The following is an 18,349-nucleotide window of genomic DNA, read 5'->3' as shown; positions in this document are numbered from 1 at the left end:
ACGGTCTGCCAAACTGTATCGAGCGGTTTGTGTCCTCCTCTTGGCAATAATTGTAAGCATTTTTACCAATATAAATTCTCATCTATTATGCGTAAATATGCATCGGCTCCATTATTAAAGGTACTTGCAACCACATAAGTAGCAATTTCTACGATTCGCAGGCTGCCAAAGGTTTTGGCAATTCTTTTTCGAAGCAAGTTTGTTAAAATTGGCACATCGATTCAAAGTCATTCTGCTTTATAATGTCAGATCGTACATTGTTATTGCGAAACATTGTTCGATTTAAATTGAGAAACTATCTAAATTATAATATTCTCAAAATATCGCTTCATCTATTCGAAATAAATCGAAATAAATATTTATATTAACTAAATATATGTATATATTAGGTGTACAACTTTGCTTCCGCCATTTTTTTCCGAAATTCGAGGCTTTATTGTAAAAAACTGGTTATACATTTATGATTCAAAGTATTGTCCATCGCTGGCCACTACTTTCTCCCATCTTTCGAGCAGCGTACAAATCCCGCGTTGAAAAAACTGGTCATCTTTTGAAGTGATCCACGAATCGATCCAATTTCTTACTTCTTCATAAGACGGGAAGTGCTGGTCAACCAGGCCGTGTGCCATTGATCGAAACAAGTGATAGTCAGAGGGAGCAATGTCTGGAGAATACGGCGGGTGGGATAAGACTTCCCATTTCAACGTTTCCAAGTATATCTTGACCACTTTCGTAACATGGGGTTGAGCATTGTCATGTTGCAAAATCGTTTTATCGTGTCTCTCGTTGTATTGCGGCCGTTTGTCTTTCAATGCTCGGCTCAAACGCATTAATTGCGTTCGATAACGATCGCTTGTGATTGTTTCAGTCGGTTTTAACAGCTCATAATACACTACGCCGAGCTGGTCCCACCAAATACAGAGCATGACTTTGGAGCCGTGAATATTCGGTTTGGCCGTCGACGTGGAAGCATGGCCGAGATATGCTCATGATTTTCTGCGCTTGGGGTTATCGTAATGAACCCATTTTTCGTCCCTAGTCACAATGCGATGCAGAAATCCCTTCCGTCGTTGCCTTTCAAGCAACTGTTCACAAGCAAACAAACTCCGTTCAACATCTCTCGGTTTCAACTCGTACCCCAATTTCTCGGCACCCAATTTCCTTGCTTCTGAATCATTCCCATGTCTTTGAGGCGTTTTGAAATTGCTTGTTAAGTCACTCTCAATGATCGTGCCAATTCTTCTTGACTTTGACACGAGTCTTCATTAAATAATGCCTCCAATTCTGCATCTTCGAAAACCTTCTCTCTTCATCGCTATGCCGGTCTTCGACGTGAAAATCACCGTTCTTGAAGCGTTGAAACCACTCACGACACGTTCTTTCACTAATAGCGGCCTCATCATAAGTATTTGAGAGCATTCGAGCCTCAGCCGCAGATTTCTTCATATTGAAGCAGAAAATTAAAACCTCCCGCAAATGACAAGAATTTGGCTCGTAAATTGACAATCGAGTTTCAATCGAGAATAACTTTATGATGCAGACACAAATCGACTAATGTTTCTATGGGGTTATGTTGACAGATGCCCAAGTTTATTGCATGACGTCTATGATCTATTTATTTCGACCACTACTTACCGCTAAAGCCATCTATAGGAAAACGGTGGAAGCAAAGTTGTACACCTAATATACAGGGTTTGTCAAAAACGTTTGTAGAAACCCTTAAATAATTTTTGTAAAAATGAAATTATCGAAAAACGGTAAAACACGTATTTTGATTTTTCAAAAAAGCTACCCTATGACATGGATACCGATTATTCCCTGGTACGCGGGGGTTAAAGGGGGGTTGAAAATTTTAAATTGGACTAAGGGTCGAGTGGAGGCTCATTTGAAAGGTCTTTTCATAACAAACACACCCTTAAAATTTTAAGTCGCTACGACCCCCCTTTAAAAAGGGCGGCCGTTCAAATTTCGAAATTTCATGCACTTACAAGGGAACGGTCGGGGGCATCCCTCACCGATTCGAATGGACATTGGATATGTTGTAGAGGATAAAAATATTAGACACGTATTTTTTTATATGTGCTTATCTCGAGGTTTAGAGGTTGAAATCACCCCTTGAAAAGAACGGATTTTTTCGTTTTTATCAAATATCTTCTAAAATATGAGAGATATGAAAACATAGTAAATGTAAGAGTTTTACAGTATTTGATACTATTTGCACCCGTCAATTCAAATTTTTCAAAATATCAAATTTACTCTCCCCGCTCTCCCCTCCACTCATTATTTTCGCAAATTTCAAAAATTTTGTAAGAACAAAAATTAAAGAGCATTGAATTCCGAATCCATCCATATATAATAATAGTATGATTCCTCGATTCAATTTCTAGAAAAACAGTACAATGACATCATGGTAGGCACTGCACTGTGCGAGTAGGTAGGTACTGTTACATGGCGTTCTTTCTTTTCAGTTGCGCTATGCTTAATAACTATCTGTGCATAATTTATCCTACTGCAAGATGAAAATGAATTAATTGTAATATGCCATGTATTATACAAAAAAAGAACAGTGAGTACAGATAAATGTATATATGTGGCAACACTACAACAGTAGTAAATGCGTCGCTATTTGTACAGAAATTTCCAATGTATATTTGTATATTTCTTGAAATAAGTATGTTTATTGTAATGGCAAGTCGACACACGATCCAGACGAACTAAAATAAAGTTGTAATGCCTGAAATAAGGAAACACAGATTCTATTACCTCTGCAAGAAAGAGCAAACGTGCGATATGAAAATATAACACAGCATTAACAATTGCTAAACAATATATAACAAAGAGTTTAATACTAATTAATAATAATGTAGAAGAACAGGATAGAGAGGAATAATATAATAAATTGTGGAAGAATAATACTGGCAATAATATATATTTAACAATATATGTGATAAAGAAACAGTACACAATTTGCATATGAACACGTGTGCAAATAATGAATTTGTATTATTTTTATGGTACATATTCGTTGCAAAGATGATGATTATGGAAAAAATGTGTCATACACAATGATTTTTTACATCAAGAATAAGTAATTATAACAGTTTGGCCACAAATATCGCATTTTATGTTTAAATCACTTTGGAAGCGTTAATAAATATGATTGATTTTGCAATTCATGTATCACTTCCGTTGTATTGTACTTACGTCAACCACCACAAAAATAGACACACAAACTTATCGTACATAAAATCTAACTTTCATAGAACGTATACGTATATCTTTTTATAAAGACAAAGCATAGAAATATTGTGTATAAATCTATGATTGTTATTAATAACGTTATTATATATTGAAATGTTTTATGATTACATATTCTCCGTATCGGTATTAATCGCCTATTATTCGAAAGAAATTCGAAGAGGATGTATTGCGTATATTATCGAGTGAGGTAGGCGCTGTGCATAGCATGTTACGGGTATACGGGTCACGGACATTTCCATCTATCTTTCGAAAAGTCCGTATCTCGGAAAGCACCATTATTATATATGGTTGGATTCGAAATTCAATGCTCTTTAATTTTTGTTCTTACAAAATTTTTGAAATTTGCGAAAATAATGAGTGGAGGGAGGAGCGGGGAGGATAAATTTGATATTTTGAAAAGTTTGAATTGACAGGTGCAAAGAGCATCAAATACTGTAAAACTCTTACATTTATTATATTTTCATGTCTCTCATATTTTAGAAGATATTTGATAAAAACGAAAAAATCCGTTTTTTTTCAAGGGGTGATTTCAACCCCTAAACCTCGAGATAAGCACATATAAAAAAATACGTGTCTAATATTTTTTTATCCTCTACAACATATCCAATGCCCATTCAAGTCGGTGAGGGACGCCCCCGACCGTTCCCTTGTTAGACACCATATTCTGTTCGCAATTCAATTGAATAAAAATACCGTCAAAGCCGCGAATATAATTTTTTCAGATTTGAAAGAAGATGTTAAGAAGATGCAAATCTTGTAAAAAGTATTAAGGATTTCGGAGTGATGACAATATATGACAACGCTACATGTTTCAAAAAGAAAGTTATTAGTTAATCTTTAGTTGAGAAGTGTTTACTTATGCAGCGTACTCACCAGATTTAGTTCCGTCAGATTATTTCGCTTATTTCGATCACTCTAACATCACTTGACTGATATATGCTTTAAACCAATAAAAGAGGTTCGCAAAAACATTAATGAATTTATCGATTCAAAATCGTCATCTTTTTTTCCGAGATGGAACTGATCAGTTGTCTGAAAGATGAAGAAAATGAGACGAATTTGTCGTGTCAGCTGTTTCAAAGTGCACTCTTTTTCCTCGAAGCTTGTGCTTGAGATATGCCTCACAATACGGCTCACAAAAAAACTAGGACGATATTTGAAGCCAATGCCATTTATGCCATACACACTCTTACTTTACAGACTGTATATATAAAATATAATCTATCTTCATTTCTTGGTCAGTATACGCACGCGTGAATATGTGTTACAAACAAATCTAGGTATGAACGTGTAAGAAAGGTGAAATGAAGGTATCTGTAGCACCGCTTATTAGATAAGGCACAATAATGTTTGTTTTTAGATAACGTTAAAAAAATGTATAAACCAGAGAGAATATTTTAATTTTTCGGAATGTTTTGACAATAACAATATTAACGAATGCTTTATTTCAAATTGAAGAAGTATAGTTCAAACGTAAGATAATATGAGTATACGTAAGACAAATATAAGATGTATATACAATGTTATATGTTCAAATATATACACGATATGTATCTTTTCAAGGGTATCAGTTCATACTATTATTAACCGAAATATCGGAATATTATTAGTATAGTTATGTATCTGAGAGGAGTCAGTCGCTTTGTGTACGGATAGAACCTAATCATAGTTATATTTCGAGAATTTTCTTCTGCCATTATTCATAACATATACATCGAAATGTAAATATATTATTTTATTACGAAATGTATTAATCGAATGCGAGAAAAACAGTTATGTAACATTATTTACTTTGTTTAAGAAAAAAAAACTCTTTCTTGAAAAAGTCATGGAAAATATTACGAAATTTAAAATCAATTCAAGATAATCTAAAAAATAGATTTCAAATAAGTCCCTTTTACATATTGTCGCAATATATACATATATATATATATAATTTATGTACATATTAATTTTTATTAATTAATTAATAACATTAGTGTTTCAAGATATGGCGTCGACGAGAGTATTAGGTCTCATTCTCCAGAAAAGTCATTTGATCGCGCGAAATGTATCATTTCGCCGTAATATTCCTCACAATTTCAAATATAATGCTTGTTTTCACATATGGGCACCCAAGAATATGAATATAAAAGAGAATGAGAAAATGACAAATCATAAAACTAAGGGAACTGAAGAAACTAAGAAAGATAAGGGAATAAAGATAAATAATCTACGTAAGTTTTGTTGCCTTTGTTATGTTTTCGTTATATCCTATTATTATTCTATATTGATATTTCGTTTTTCTCTTCTTAGGTAATCAGAGAAAAAGATTAGTCGATGCTATAAGTATAACACTGATAATCAGCAGTATAACATTTTCAATTGTAAAATTAATGAAAGCAATCAAATCTGAAGATAAGATTCGCCCATTTTACTTGAGAACTCTGATACATTGCAGGAAGAATCCCACAATCGTAGATATCCTCGGAGAACCTATCAATATAGTTAAGCAGAAAAATCGTGTTGAACACTAGTAAGTAATTTTCTTCTCTTTGTTCGTGCAGCCAAACTTCATTCATTTTTACCAGGGTTTGTAAGTAACTCGTTACTTGTAGCGAAGTTACAGTTACAATTACTTTTTTTTAGTAACTATAACTTAACTTCGTTCCATTTTTTCATTTGTAATTGCAACTTAACTTAGTTACATATATTTGGTAACTATGTATAGTAACTCGTAGTAACTAATTTAATAGTTACTTTAATAGTTACTTTATATATTTCAAACCTAAGTTTCTGGTAGTAGATATTTATAATATAGACATCTGTGGGTAGCATGATAATGTTACGTGCGATGCTCGATATCTAATAAGCATTAGTTATTCTAGCTGCGTTCGGAAAGTGTGCTATTGCGCATCTTTATCATTCATTAGATGTAAAACAAGGGTAAAACGACGCAATAGCGCTGATAGTCTCCTCTTCGAACGCAATTTGTATTGCTTTTAAAAAATTAAATTCCTATTAAATGTTTCCGTTGCGCGTCGCCAGTCCTTAGTCGTTAACATAACCTGCATTTAGCTTGAAGTACACTGCGTGGTTCCAGTTATTTAAAAATCGAAGCAATGGATAAGACATCGCAATCATTAGAAAAAGATTTTAAAATGCCATGACTAGAATATGTAGAAGTATTATTCATTATTCAATATATTTATAATAAAGTAACATTGTAATATATAACATTTTATATTCATAATAAAGTATAATTAACTAAGGTATAATTTAAATTAATTTGAAATTTGCACAATTATGAAATTTAAAATAATAGCACATTTATTATAGAAAAGTAACTGAAAAGTAACGACTCATTACTTTTTAAGTAACTGTAACTGTAACATGTTACTTTTAAAAGTCAGTAACTTGTAATTGTAACTAGTTACTTTTTCAGTAAAGAAAACTACAACTGTAACTAGTTACTTTTACGAAGTAACTTTCCCAACCCTGATTTTTACAACATGCGAGTTCCGTGACATAAGTAGTGACATAAAGAGCGGCTAATATGCATGTAACGACATACAGGGTGCACGATTTATCTGAAGACATTGAAATATCTCGAGAACTATGCATTGGATAAAAAAAAGTGGTTAATGAAAGTTGTTAGTCTCGAAGGGGGACATCCAATGATATCAAACTCGACCTCCCACCCCACCCCCTGGGGGTGGAGGTTGGGGGCAACTTTGAAATCTTAAATGGGAACCCCCATTTTTTATTGCAGATACGGATTCTACGCCACAAAATACGTAAATTTTATCCGAAACTTTTTTTTTGATTCGTGATAGATGGCGCTGTAATTGCAAAGAATTATATTTTCCGCAATTCTCCAGAAATGATCATTGGATTGAGAAATAAAAAATACTTGTTCAATATTTTTAAAGAACATAATAAAAGTTATTCCCCCCCATCCTCTCGGGGTAGAGTGGGTGATAACGTTCAAATTTCAAATGGGGACCCACATATGCTTCTATCCTGTATACAGTCATTTGAAAAAAGGATCAATAAGTGTATTGAAGTTGAAGGTAAAAATTTCGAACACTTACTCTAATTAATTGAACAGTGAGAGGCAAGGGGACTCACATTAAAAAAGCACCCCGATCTGTGAGAGGCAAGGGGACTCACATTAAAAAAGCATCCGAAGCGAACATAAAACTACTACGTCCTCGTCGTTGTTTCTGTGTAACGCTAAAAGTAGTTTCTCGGAAAAATTCAACGCTATCTATCACGAATGAAAAAAATTGTTTCAATAAAAATTTCACGTACAATCTAATTCTGCAATGAAAAATGTGGGTCCCCATTTGAGATTTGAACGTTATCCCCACCTTACCCCGAGAGGATGGGGGGGGAATAACTTTTATTATGTTCTTTAAAAATATTGAACAGGTATTTTTTATTTCTCAATCCAATGATCATTTCTGGAGAATTGCGGAAAATATAATTTTTTGCGATTACAGCGCCATCTATCACGAATAAAAAAAAAAGTTTCGGACAAAATTTACGTATTTTGTGGCGTAGAATCCGCATCTGCAATAAAAAATGGGGGTTTCCATTTAAGATTTCAAAGTTGCCCCCAACCTCCACCCCCAGGGGGTGGGGTGGGAGGTCGAGTTTGGTATCATTGGATGTCCCCCTTCGAGACTAACAACTTTCATTAACCACTTTTTTTATCCAATGCATAGTTCTCGAGATATTTCAATGTCTTCAGATAAATCGTGCACCCTGTATATAATTTTTAACATAATATTATTTGACTGCTTTCGAATGGAATGAATGAAAGTAAATTTTGTATTGCGTTTCAGTCATAGCTTTTACAGATTAGGAGATGAAACTTTGGAAAAATTTGCTTTTGACATAGTAGGACCAAAAGGAAAAGGACTGGTAGAAGCAGAAATAAAGAAAGTAGGTTAATCGATTTTGACAGATGCAGTCACGAAAACAATATATATTTATGCACTTATATTTTTGATTTTTATTCGCAGTTTGGTCAAGGCAAATATGAGTATCAAACATTGTCTGTTATGATAGATACTTTAGGAACATTTAAAATCGAGCCCAAACCCGAAGATTTAGAAAGCTTGGAAATCTCACAATTTAATTCTTATTTCTCCAATATGTGTTTCCTTAATTAGTAATTATAAGATATCATTATTGTATATTATTACTTATCGTTATATGTACTTTTTATTTATATATTTATACCATGCTTTGTATTATACAAACCATACTGTACTTTCTAAATTTCTTAAATTGAAATTTAACTGAAAATTAACTCAAACTGTTGGTGGCAATATTCTTGCGCTTGAAATGAAGTAACATTTGACTTTTTCATGAAAGTGAAATGAAAGTTCAATTCCAACCGTGAGGTATATACATATGAGTAAGTATTTCAGTTAGTGAAATCAAATTCGCTATTTAATTTGAAATAGTAATATTTATTCAGAAGATTTTCCATTACGGAGTGGGGAAAATTATAGTCAATATTATAAAACGTCATTTGATTTTGTATAATCTGTTGCCCGCTCTCCGTTGAGAGTGGAATTTCACTTGAAGTAATTTGAAGAGTACAATGACATCTTGTTTCTAAATTGTTTTCTTCTTAGTCATTTCAAAATGTTCTGTTTACAATCTAGATCTCTTATTATTGTGACGAACGTAACCGAAAATTGTAAAGTATAATTATTGTTTTCTAAGTGAATTATAAAAATTGATCAAATTTTAATAAAAATATAATTACATATCCTAAGTTACATGTTTGCTTTTTTCATTCTTTCACATATAATCATATTTACCTATTTAAGAAAATTCATGTTGTTTTAGATTTATATCACGTATAATCTAATTTTATCGAAAGACAATGAAATGAAATCCGAATATTGCGTGAATACTCCTCGCCCCTACTATGCTAACGCAACTGGATTATGAAATTCGAAAAATGAATTCTTTTGTGGCGTTATAAGAACGCTAAAAATATACATTAGTCTTATTATAATTTACGCGCGCGTCAAACTTTTATCCTTTATCGAACACTTTATCAAACCCTAACAATTCCTAGTCGTAATTGTTATTAATTTTCCTATAATTTTTGTCGCGTCACGACAAAGATGATATAATAAATAATACAACAAATTATACTGTCCGTAACAAATTATACTATCTTTATTGCACTAATTGCATCATATACATATATGTGCAAGTACATACGAGGGCGGTCCGATAAGTACTTAGCCTCACCGCCCGATGGCGCCACTATCGCAAGAGAAATTTACTATCGTGTAGTACATTCTCGTAGACGGCTACTGTCGAAATTTCAGCCGAATCGGACTCGTAGTTTTGTTTTGACCGCGTGTGGAAGCGGGCGTGTCCGCGGATTTTAGAAAAATGGAAAAAGAGCAATATCGGTCGGTGATTCGATTCTTGTTTTTGGAAGGGAAATCGCGCAGCGAAATCAAAGAGCGCTTGGATGCTGTGTACGGTGACTCTTCTCCTTCGATGGCGACCGTCAAAAATTGGTTTAACGAGTTTCAACGTGGTCGCACGTCGGTTTTTGATGAGCCACGCCCAGGTGCCCCGAAAACGGCTACCACGGAGGATAACATGACAAAAATCCACGATCTCGTATTGGCAGACCGCCGATTGAAGGTGCGCGAGATAGCTGAGACAGTAGGCATCTCAAAAGACCGCGTGGGTCATATCCTGCATGAAATTTTGGGCATGAGAAAGCTGTCGGCGCGATGGGTGCCGCGTTTGCTCACTCCGGACAACAAGCGCAACCGTGAGACCACTTCAGAGCAGTGTTTGACGCTGTTTAAGCGCAATCCGAAGGAGTTTCTGCGTCGTTTCGTGACCGTCGACGAAACATGGATCCACTGGTACACACCAGAGACCAAGGAACAGTCGAAACAGTGGACTTCACCCGGCGAACGTGCTCCGAAGAAGGCGAAGACTGTCCTATCGGCCGGAAAGGTGATGGCCACCGTTTTCTGGGATTCACAAGGTGTGATCTACATCGACTACCTGGAGAAGGGCAAATCGGTCACAGGGCTGTACTATGCCGAATTATTGGGCCGATTCGACGTCGAATTGCAGAAAAAACGGCCCCATTTGGCGAAGAAAAAAGTGCTCTTCCACCATGACAACGCACCGGCTCACACCTCCGCCCTCGCCACGGTCAAATTGGTCGAATTGGGCTACGAACTGCTGCCCCATCCACCGTATTCTCCAGATTTGGCCCCGTGCGACTTCTTTTTGTTTCCAAACTTGAAAAAGTCACTCGCCGGACAGAAATTTGAGTCGAATGAGGAGGTCATCGCCGTCACGGAGGCCTACTTTGCAGACCTCGAGAAAACGTATTTTTCAGACGGGTTAAAGAAGTTGGAGCATCGCTGGGTCAAGTGTATCGAGCTAAAAGGAGACTATGTTGAGAAATAAATCGCCACTTTTCCAAAATTTTCGTTTTTCTTTTGTAGGCTAAGTACTTATCGGACCACCCTCGTATATATAGACAAGGTGTCCCAAAAGTAACGGACCACCCTAATAACTCTTCAGTAATGAAGTTTCAAGGAAAATGATCTCAACAAAAGTTGTAGGGATTTGAGTGAGCTACCTTATGATGACCTTGACTATGACCTTGACCTCTATTTTCAAGGTTATTTGAAGATCAACATACGTTTTTTAAATGGTAATCCTTATCTTTTATTACACTGTTTTTTTCTACTAGTTAATTTGAACAACTTTTATCTAAAACATTTTTTAATTTGCCTAATATTTCTTGAGATATTTGAGGAAAACTTGATAACTTTTTCAATATTTAATTTACGATATCTCGCTAACTATTTGTCGGAAGAAAAAGTGGTACTAGACTTTCTTCCTTTATTTAGTCTCAAGAATATATTGTTACAATAGCGCCCTGACTTTTGTTAACTTGCTGATTTTTGGAAATTTTAAAATCATCAAATTAACAAAAATCAAGGCACTATTGTAACAATATATTCTCGAGGCTAAATAAAGCAAGAAAGTCTAATACCACTTTTTCTTCCGACAAATAGTTAGCGAGATATCGTAAGTTAAATATTAAAATATCAAGTTATCAAGTTTTTCTCAAATATCTCATAAATATTAGGCAAATAAAAAAATGTTTTAGACAAAAGTTGTTCAAATTAATTAGTAGAAAAAAACAGTGTAATAAAAAATAAGGGTTTCCATTTAAAAAACGCAAGTTGATCTTCAAATAACTTTGAAAATAGAGGTCAAGATCATAGTCAAGGTCATCATAAGGTAGCTTACTTAAATCCCTACAACTTTTATTCAGATCATTTTCCTTGAAACTTTAATACTGAAGAGTTATTAGGGTGGTCCATTACTTTTAGGACACCTTGTATACTTATGTATACTTATGTGTAGACAGAGCTCATACAAATGAAACAATAAATTTGGTATCATTTTATAAACAACCACAATAATTATTCTGATATTAATTATAAACAATTGTTGAAAAAATGTGTGCAATGTAATGGAACAAGCTTTGTGGATAAGTTTGAAAAGACATCTGTTGAGGAAAGAACATCCAAAAATACTGAGTATTTTTACTCAATTTTGTTCGAATTTATTTTCAAATGTGATTATATAACTAAAATTTGAGTGTATATACCGACATTTAAAAGTAAATTCAAACAACTGAAACTATAAATACTCAATATTTGAGTGCTTTTTCCGTTAGAAATGTCTTAGGCTTGTTAACTGTTTTCTACCAATAGTGGAAATTATGGATGATAACGAAGGGCGAAGTAACATTAACCTCGTTCAACAGAAAAGCAATTTACTAAACGCTTAATTGATTATTATTTATTATTAAAATATTCTTTTAAATTTTTGACCAATCCAGGAGAACAAACCAATTAGGAACAATAATCACTAAGCGTTTGCTTTTCCTGCTGAATGCGACCATCAGAAATGACGAACATGTCAGTCATATGCTGCCACGTGATTTTTTCCAAATACTTATAAAGCATTTGAATATATACTATATACAGTGTGGCTATAAACTTTCCGGACATAATTTAACAAAAATGATTGGAAAATTTTAAATATTTGATTTTCAATATATATTCTATGCAGCAGTTTGTATGATTCTCCAGCCTTACGTTCTGCTCACGGTCTTTCGTGTTTCGCCTGATCAATATGCCAAGTTTTCCAAAAATAACGGACCTCTCCCTATCTCAGAATCTATACATTATAGGCAAAAATGACCTGAACAAAAGTTTTAGAATTCATAAAGTTCTGTTTCTTGTGACCTCAAATTTGACCTTGACCTCGACCTTACAAGTCATTTGAAGGTCAACTTGCGTTTTTTAATTAGGAACCCCTATTTTCTATCACACTATTTTTTTTTACCAATTCATTTGAACAACTTTTGTCAAAAACATTTTTTTGTTTGCCTAATAAGCCTACTTTGCCTTTTTAATATACTTGAAGAAAACTAGATAACTTTTTCAATATTTAATTTACGATATCTCGCTAACTATTTGTCGGAAGAAAAAGTAATACTAGATTTTTCTGCTTTATTTAATCTCAAGAATATATTGTTAGAATAGCGCTCTGACTTTTATTAACTTTTTCTTCCGACAAATAGCGAAATATCGTAAGTTAAATATTGAAAAAGTTATCGAGTTTTCCTTAAATATCTAAAAAAATATTAGTCAAATAAAAAAATGTTTTAAACAAAAGTTGTTCAAATTAACTGGTAGAAAAAAACAGTGCAATAGAAAATAAATTATATATCGGGTGTTTCAGACCACTCGGGTCACTTGATTTTTTCATTAACATGACATTTTAGAGAAAAATATTTCAGACAAAAGTTGTAGGGCTTCAAAGGATCTATTTAATGACGCTATGAATTTGACCTTGGGATAACCTTGAAAAGTCTAGTCAAGATCAACATAAAAATCTTAAGTGGATATCCCAATTTTTTATTACATCATCTTTTCCTAGCAATTAATTTGAACAACTTTTGTCTGAAGTATTTTTTGGTAAAAATGCCGAATAGGGGACCCCGCTCCTATGATCTTGACCTTGACATATGTTGTCAAGGACACCTTCCTGAGTAACGTGCAAAAAGTCGCTCGTTATTTGTCAAAAAATTATTAGCAAAACAGTTTGGTTTATACGTAAGTAACAAGTGCGTTTAGCACGGCGCGCTACGCGCCTCCTGCCCCATCCCTGCCCCTCCCCAACCCCCTCCTCTCCGTGCTAAACGCACGTGCAACTTACTACTTTATCTTTATGAGAAAAAGTTGGAAATGGAAGTAAGGTTAGATCAGATTATGTTATATTGTTATAGTTCGACCTGTTCTTGTTCGTGTTGTGAACGAATTCGTAAACATTTGTTTTGAAACCGTATTAATACATTTTTTATATTATGAGCATTTTTATATTATTTTTATATATATTCATTAGATACATTAAATATTTGAATAAAATTATTTAATTCTACTAAAAAATTCGTGTACAATGTAACGTAACCTAATCTAACCATACTTTCATTTCCGACTTTTTCCCATAGAGATAAGGTAATAAGATACAAATGCGTTTAGTACGGGAGGAATTCTAGGCGGCCACCCTCGTGGCCATCTGGCACCTTGATATGCCAGGTGCGTGAGACCCTGACCCCCAGGAGGGGGCTAGGGAACTGGTACGCATGGTGGTGTCAATATGTAACGCTGTCATGCTCCGGTCCCACCTCCGCCAGCGCCGGGTTGCATACTGGTGGACGGCGGAACTCTTTGATCTCAGGGAGGCTGCCATCCAGGCTAGAAGGGACTATGTTCGGGCCCGGCGACGAGGCGGGGAAGCCGCGAGGGAAAAAGAGGGCTACCTCGAATCGAGGAGAGCCCTCAAGGTCGCCATAGCTGAGACGAAAAAGGGAGTCTGGGAGAAGATGGTGAACTCCCTGGATAAGGATCCGTGGGGGTGTAGGATCGCTCCTACAAACGGGCGATCGGAAAGATCCGTTCATGGGCGCCCCTGCAAACGGAGACCTTGGACCCCCAGGCCCTCGAGGAGTCCTGGACACCCTCTTCCCGAGGGTGGAAGGAGGCCTCCCAGATCTCAGCTCCCGAACAGCAGGAGGGGGACTGGGACGAGGGTCTGGAGGTCTCTCCGGAGGAGTCGCCATGGTCAGGAAGAGACTCGGGGCCAAAGGCAAAGTGCCAAGCCCCGATGGCGTTCCTGGGCTCTCGCCCTCGGCGAAAGGAACCTATCCATAGCTATGCGGGACACCATGAATAGGTGCCTCAGGGAGGGGGTCTTCTCCCCAGAGTGGAGGAGGGCTAGATTGGTCCTCCTCCCCAAGGATAGTAAGGTCGCGCGTCGACCTTCAGGCCGATATGCCTGCTGGACGAGGCAGGCAAAATGCTCGAACGCATAATTACCGACCGTCTCGTTCAGCATCTGTCCCTGAAGGGGCCGAACCTCCACGACCATCAGTACGGGTTCAGGCCCGGAAGGTCTACGCTTGATGCGATCCAGCGACTCCGGGACCTGATCCAGGTGGTCGTGGAGAGCGAGGGCGGGGTGTTGTTGGCGGTATCATTGGACATCAATAATGCCTTCAACACCCTGCCCTGGCCGGAGATCGGGCGGGCCCTCGAATATCACGGGATGCCCACCTATCTCCGACGCATCCTGCCGGTTATTTCGGGGACAGGGATCTCGCCTACTCGGGGAGAGGCGGGGTCCAAGGTCGGAGCGCCATGGACACGTGGTGTTCCGCAGGGGTCGGTCCTCGACTATGCTATGGGACATCACGTTTGACCGGGTACTGCGCACTCCTCTTCCCCCAGGCTACCACGTCATCTGCTATGTGGACGACACATTAGTGGCAGCCGCGGGAGGGAACTGGGGGGAGGCCTGTCTCCGAGCGGAGGCGGCACTTAATTCCGTAGTGGGCACAATCGCTGACCTGGAAGTCAAGGTGGCGCCCCAGAAAACGGAGGCTGTTTACTTTCATGGCGGCCGCCGTGGGACGCCACCGGAGACCCGGGTCACGGTGGATGGAGTCTGTTTCCGCATCGGGCTCACGATCAAGTATCTGGGTCTGACGTTGGACGGCCGATGGAACTTCAGGGCCCACTTTAAGGTCTTGGCCCCCCGGGTCAGGAAGGCTGGTCTAGCGTTAGCCAGTCTTATGAAGACCCATGGGAGCCCTGGATGGCACACTCGCCGCCTATACGTCGATGTGGTGCTCTCGATTGCCCTCTACGGGGCGCCCATATAGGTGCCCCGGTTGATGGCCTCCGGCCGCTGCAAGGCGCTGCTGCGCCAGGCAATGCGGTCGGTGGTTGTGAGGGCGGTTCGGGGGTACCGCACCATCGCGTATAGAGCGGTGACGGCCCTGACCGGCTCCCCCCCTCCCATGGAGTTCATTGCCGATCAAAGGCATGTCCTTTATTGAAGGACAAAGGAGCTTCGCGAGGCGGAGGAAGGATTATCGGCCAGGGATTTGGCCGAGGCCGTTCGAAGCCCGAAGGCCGAGGCCCGAAGGCTGAAGCCCGAGGCCGTCCGCCCCTGCCTGCCAGAAATGGTGGGCAGGAGGGGACGCGGGCTCACCTTCCACATGGTGCAGGTGCTGACCGGGCACGGGTGCTTTGGCCGGTACCTGCACCAAACTGGAAGGGAGTCCACTATGGGATGCCACCACTGTCCAACGCTTGAGGACACGGTACAGCACACCCTAGCGGAATGCCAGGCGTGAGCTGACCAGCGCCGTGTCCTTGCCCGGGCAGTGGGGTGCCGGGAAAAAGAAGGGGAAACCCTCTCGCTCCCGCGCTTGCTCAAAGCGATGTGCGGGAGCGAGGAGGCATGGGGAGCGGCAGCCTCCTTTTGTCGGGATGTAATGTCCCGCAAGGAGGCCGCCGAGTGGGAGCGTTGTCCACCCCGTCGCAATACGGGACGGAAAAGGCGACGTTTCCCAGGGGGGGAAAGCGGGCCCGAGGTGGCGCCAGCCGAGGAGGAAAAGCGCACCGGCTCGCCGGAGGCCGCTTCCTCGGTCATCTCGGGCCCGACTTCGACGCAGCGATGAGGGTTATCTAGGGAGAGGAGAATGTCGTGAGCGTCAGGTAGCTCAGTGGTCTAGAGCAGTCGTCCGGCAAGCGAAAGACCCGGATTCGATTCCCGGTCTAGCGACTACCGCGCTCTCGATATTTTTCTCTCTTCGGAACGAAAATAATATGCAGGTCCCGAACGCACGGCGTCCCGTCGCTACCTAATACGCCCTCCTTCTTTCATGGTCCCGTCGCCACCTAGTACGCCCTCCTTCTTTCATGGTACACTGTGCTATCGGGACCTGCATCCAAACCGCGCCCATGACTCCCAACGGGAAGGGCGCGGTATTTGGGTGTGGGGCTCCATGAGAGCCCTGGAGTCAAGGTGTCGGGGAGGGAATAGGCGTAGTTCCCCTGACTCCCCTCACCACGGTACGAACGGTAGGCACCCCGCAGGGGTTTTAGCCGATAAGAATCCGGCATAACCCCCCCCAAGGGGTCGGGGGTATCCATGAGGATTTCCCCTGCGTTACCAAAAAAAAACAAGCATGGGCGAAGGATAGGGGAGGGACGGGGTGGGGCAGGAAGGGGGCGGGAGGGGGGCGCGTGGCGCGCCGTGCAAAACGCACTTCCAACTTGCGTGTTTATGATAATTTTTAACAATAACTTTTTAACGAACAGCGAGCGACGGCTAAAACTTTTTGCACGTATCTCAGGAAGATGTCTTTGACAACTCAAGATTGTAAAGATAGTAATCATGTATCCATATTTAATAAAAGAAAAAAATCTTTATAAATTAGATTTTAGATCTAATGCATTTGACAACAAATGTCAAGGTCAAGGTCATAGGAGCGGGGTCCCCTATTCGGCATTTTTACCCATTTTTTATTTACCTAATATTTTTTGAGATATTTAAGGAAAACTTGATAACTTTTTTAATATTTAACTCACGATATCTCGCTAACTATTTCTAAGAAAAAAGTGGTACTAGACTTTTTTGTTCTATTTAGTCTCATATATTATTCCAATAGCGCCCTAAATTTGGTTAATTTGATGATTTTGAAATTTCCAAAAATCAGCAAGTTAACAAAAGTCAGGGCGCTATTGTAAAAATATATTCTTGAAACTAAATAGAGCAAAAAGTCTAGTACCACTTTTTCTTCTGATATAGTTAGCGAGATATCGTGAGTTAAATGTTAAAAACTTATCAAGTTTTCCTTAAATATCTCAAATTTTCCTTAAATATCTCCTTAAATATCTCAAAAAATGTTAGGCAAATAAAAAAATGTTTCAGACAAAAGTTGTTTAATTTAATTGCTGGAAAAAGATGATGTAATAAAAAATTAGGGTATCCATTTAAGATTTTTATGTTGATCTTGACTGGACTTTTCAAAGTTATCCCAAAGTCAAATTCATAGCGTTAGTAAATAGATCTTTTGGAGCCCTACAATAAGGTCCAATTTGTAAAAAATAATTTGTTCAAAAAAATTAGTTTTATAAACCTTATATTTGTTCAAATTGAATGGGACGATTTTAGAATGATATTAACAATACAATTTTTTAATAAAAATTATTAAAGTTGTTTATAGGAGAAGAACGAATAATATACGTTGTGATTGGCTGAGACTACGTGTGACGTCATTAATCAGTAATTTCAAATTTTAGTAGTTGTTGATACGGCACTTTATATATTTATCTGTTGTGTGTTGCAATGTGGCAAATAAATAACACTATATTTGTTAAAGCAGAATCAGATAACTCATCCAAAGTAACGGTATTAATGGTTTCTGATTTTTTTGCTGAAAATGAAGTATTTAATATTGCAGAAACTCGTGGTATAAAAACAAAGAGGTAAGTCTATTTTTAAAAACTTATTAGGAGTACAAATAAGTTTCCGCCGTTTGACAAAAGATGGCCCCACCAAAAGGTTATGTTGAAATTATCAGATGTAAAACGTAATATCGTAAGTTTGGACATCTGGTAACAACATAACCTTGAAGTATTGGTGACTCCGTATCAGC

The 18,349-nt window shown here is 38.3% G+C and overlaps 1 protein-coding gene across 1 annotated transcript; it reads left to right on the top strand.

The window, feature by feature from the left end:
- Window positions 1-4,888: 4,888 nt before the first annotated feature.
- Window positions 4,889-8,476, top strand: LOC105184778 (uncharacterized). Its single transcript, XM_011143797.1, has 5 exons — window positions 4,889-4,982; window positions 5,241-5,477; window positions 5,557-5,776; window positions 8,091-8,190; window positions 8,271-8,476. The coding sequence occupies exons 2-5, from the start codon at window positions 5,252-5,254 to the stop codon at window positions 8,418-8,420; spliced, it is 696 nt and encodes a 231-aa protein (XP_011142099.1). The 5' UTR covers window positions 4,889-4,982; window positions 5,241-5,251; the 3' UTR covers window positions 8,421-8,476.
- Window positions 8,477-18,349: the final 9,873 nt, after the last annotated feature.

Source organism: Harpegnathos saltator, unplaced genomic scaffold, assembly GCF_003227715.2.
Source record: "Harpegnathos saltator strain DR-91 unplaced genomic scaffold, Hsal_v8.6 scaffold796, whole genome shotgun sequence".
Lineage (NCBI taxonomy): Eukaryota > Metazoa > Arthropoda > Insecta > Hymenoptera > Formicidae > Harpegnathos > Harpegnathos saltator.
Note: the sequence above shows the minus strand (reverse complement) of the source record. Positions and strands in the feature narration are given on the sequence as shown.

Excerpts from the sequence above, each read along its gene's own strand:
- LOC105184778 (XM_011143797.1), top strand. The coding sequence starts at position 5,252 with ATGGCGTCGACGAGAGTATTAGGTCTCATTCTCCAGAAAAGTCATTTG. Across the intron at positions 5,777-8,090 it reads AAAAATCGTGTTGAACACTA|TCATAGCTTTTACAGATTAG; the intron begins GTAAGTAATTTT and ends ATTGCGTTTCAG. Across the intron at positions 8,191-8,270 it reads TAGAAGCAGAAATAAAGAAA|TTTGGTCAAGGCAAATATGA; the intron begins GTAGGTTAATCG and ends TTTTATTCGCAG.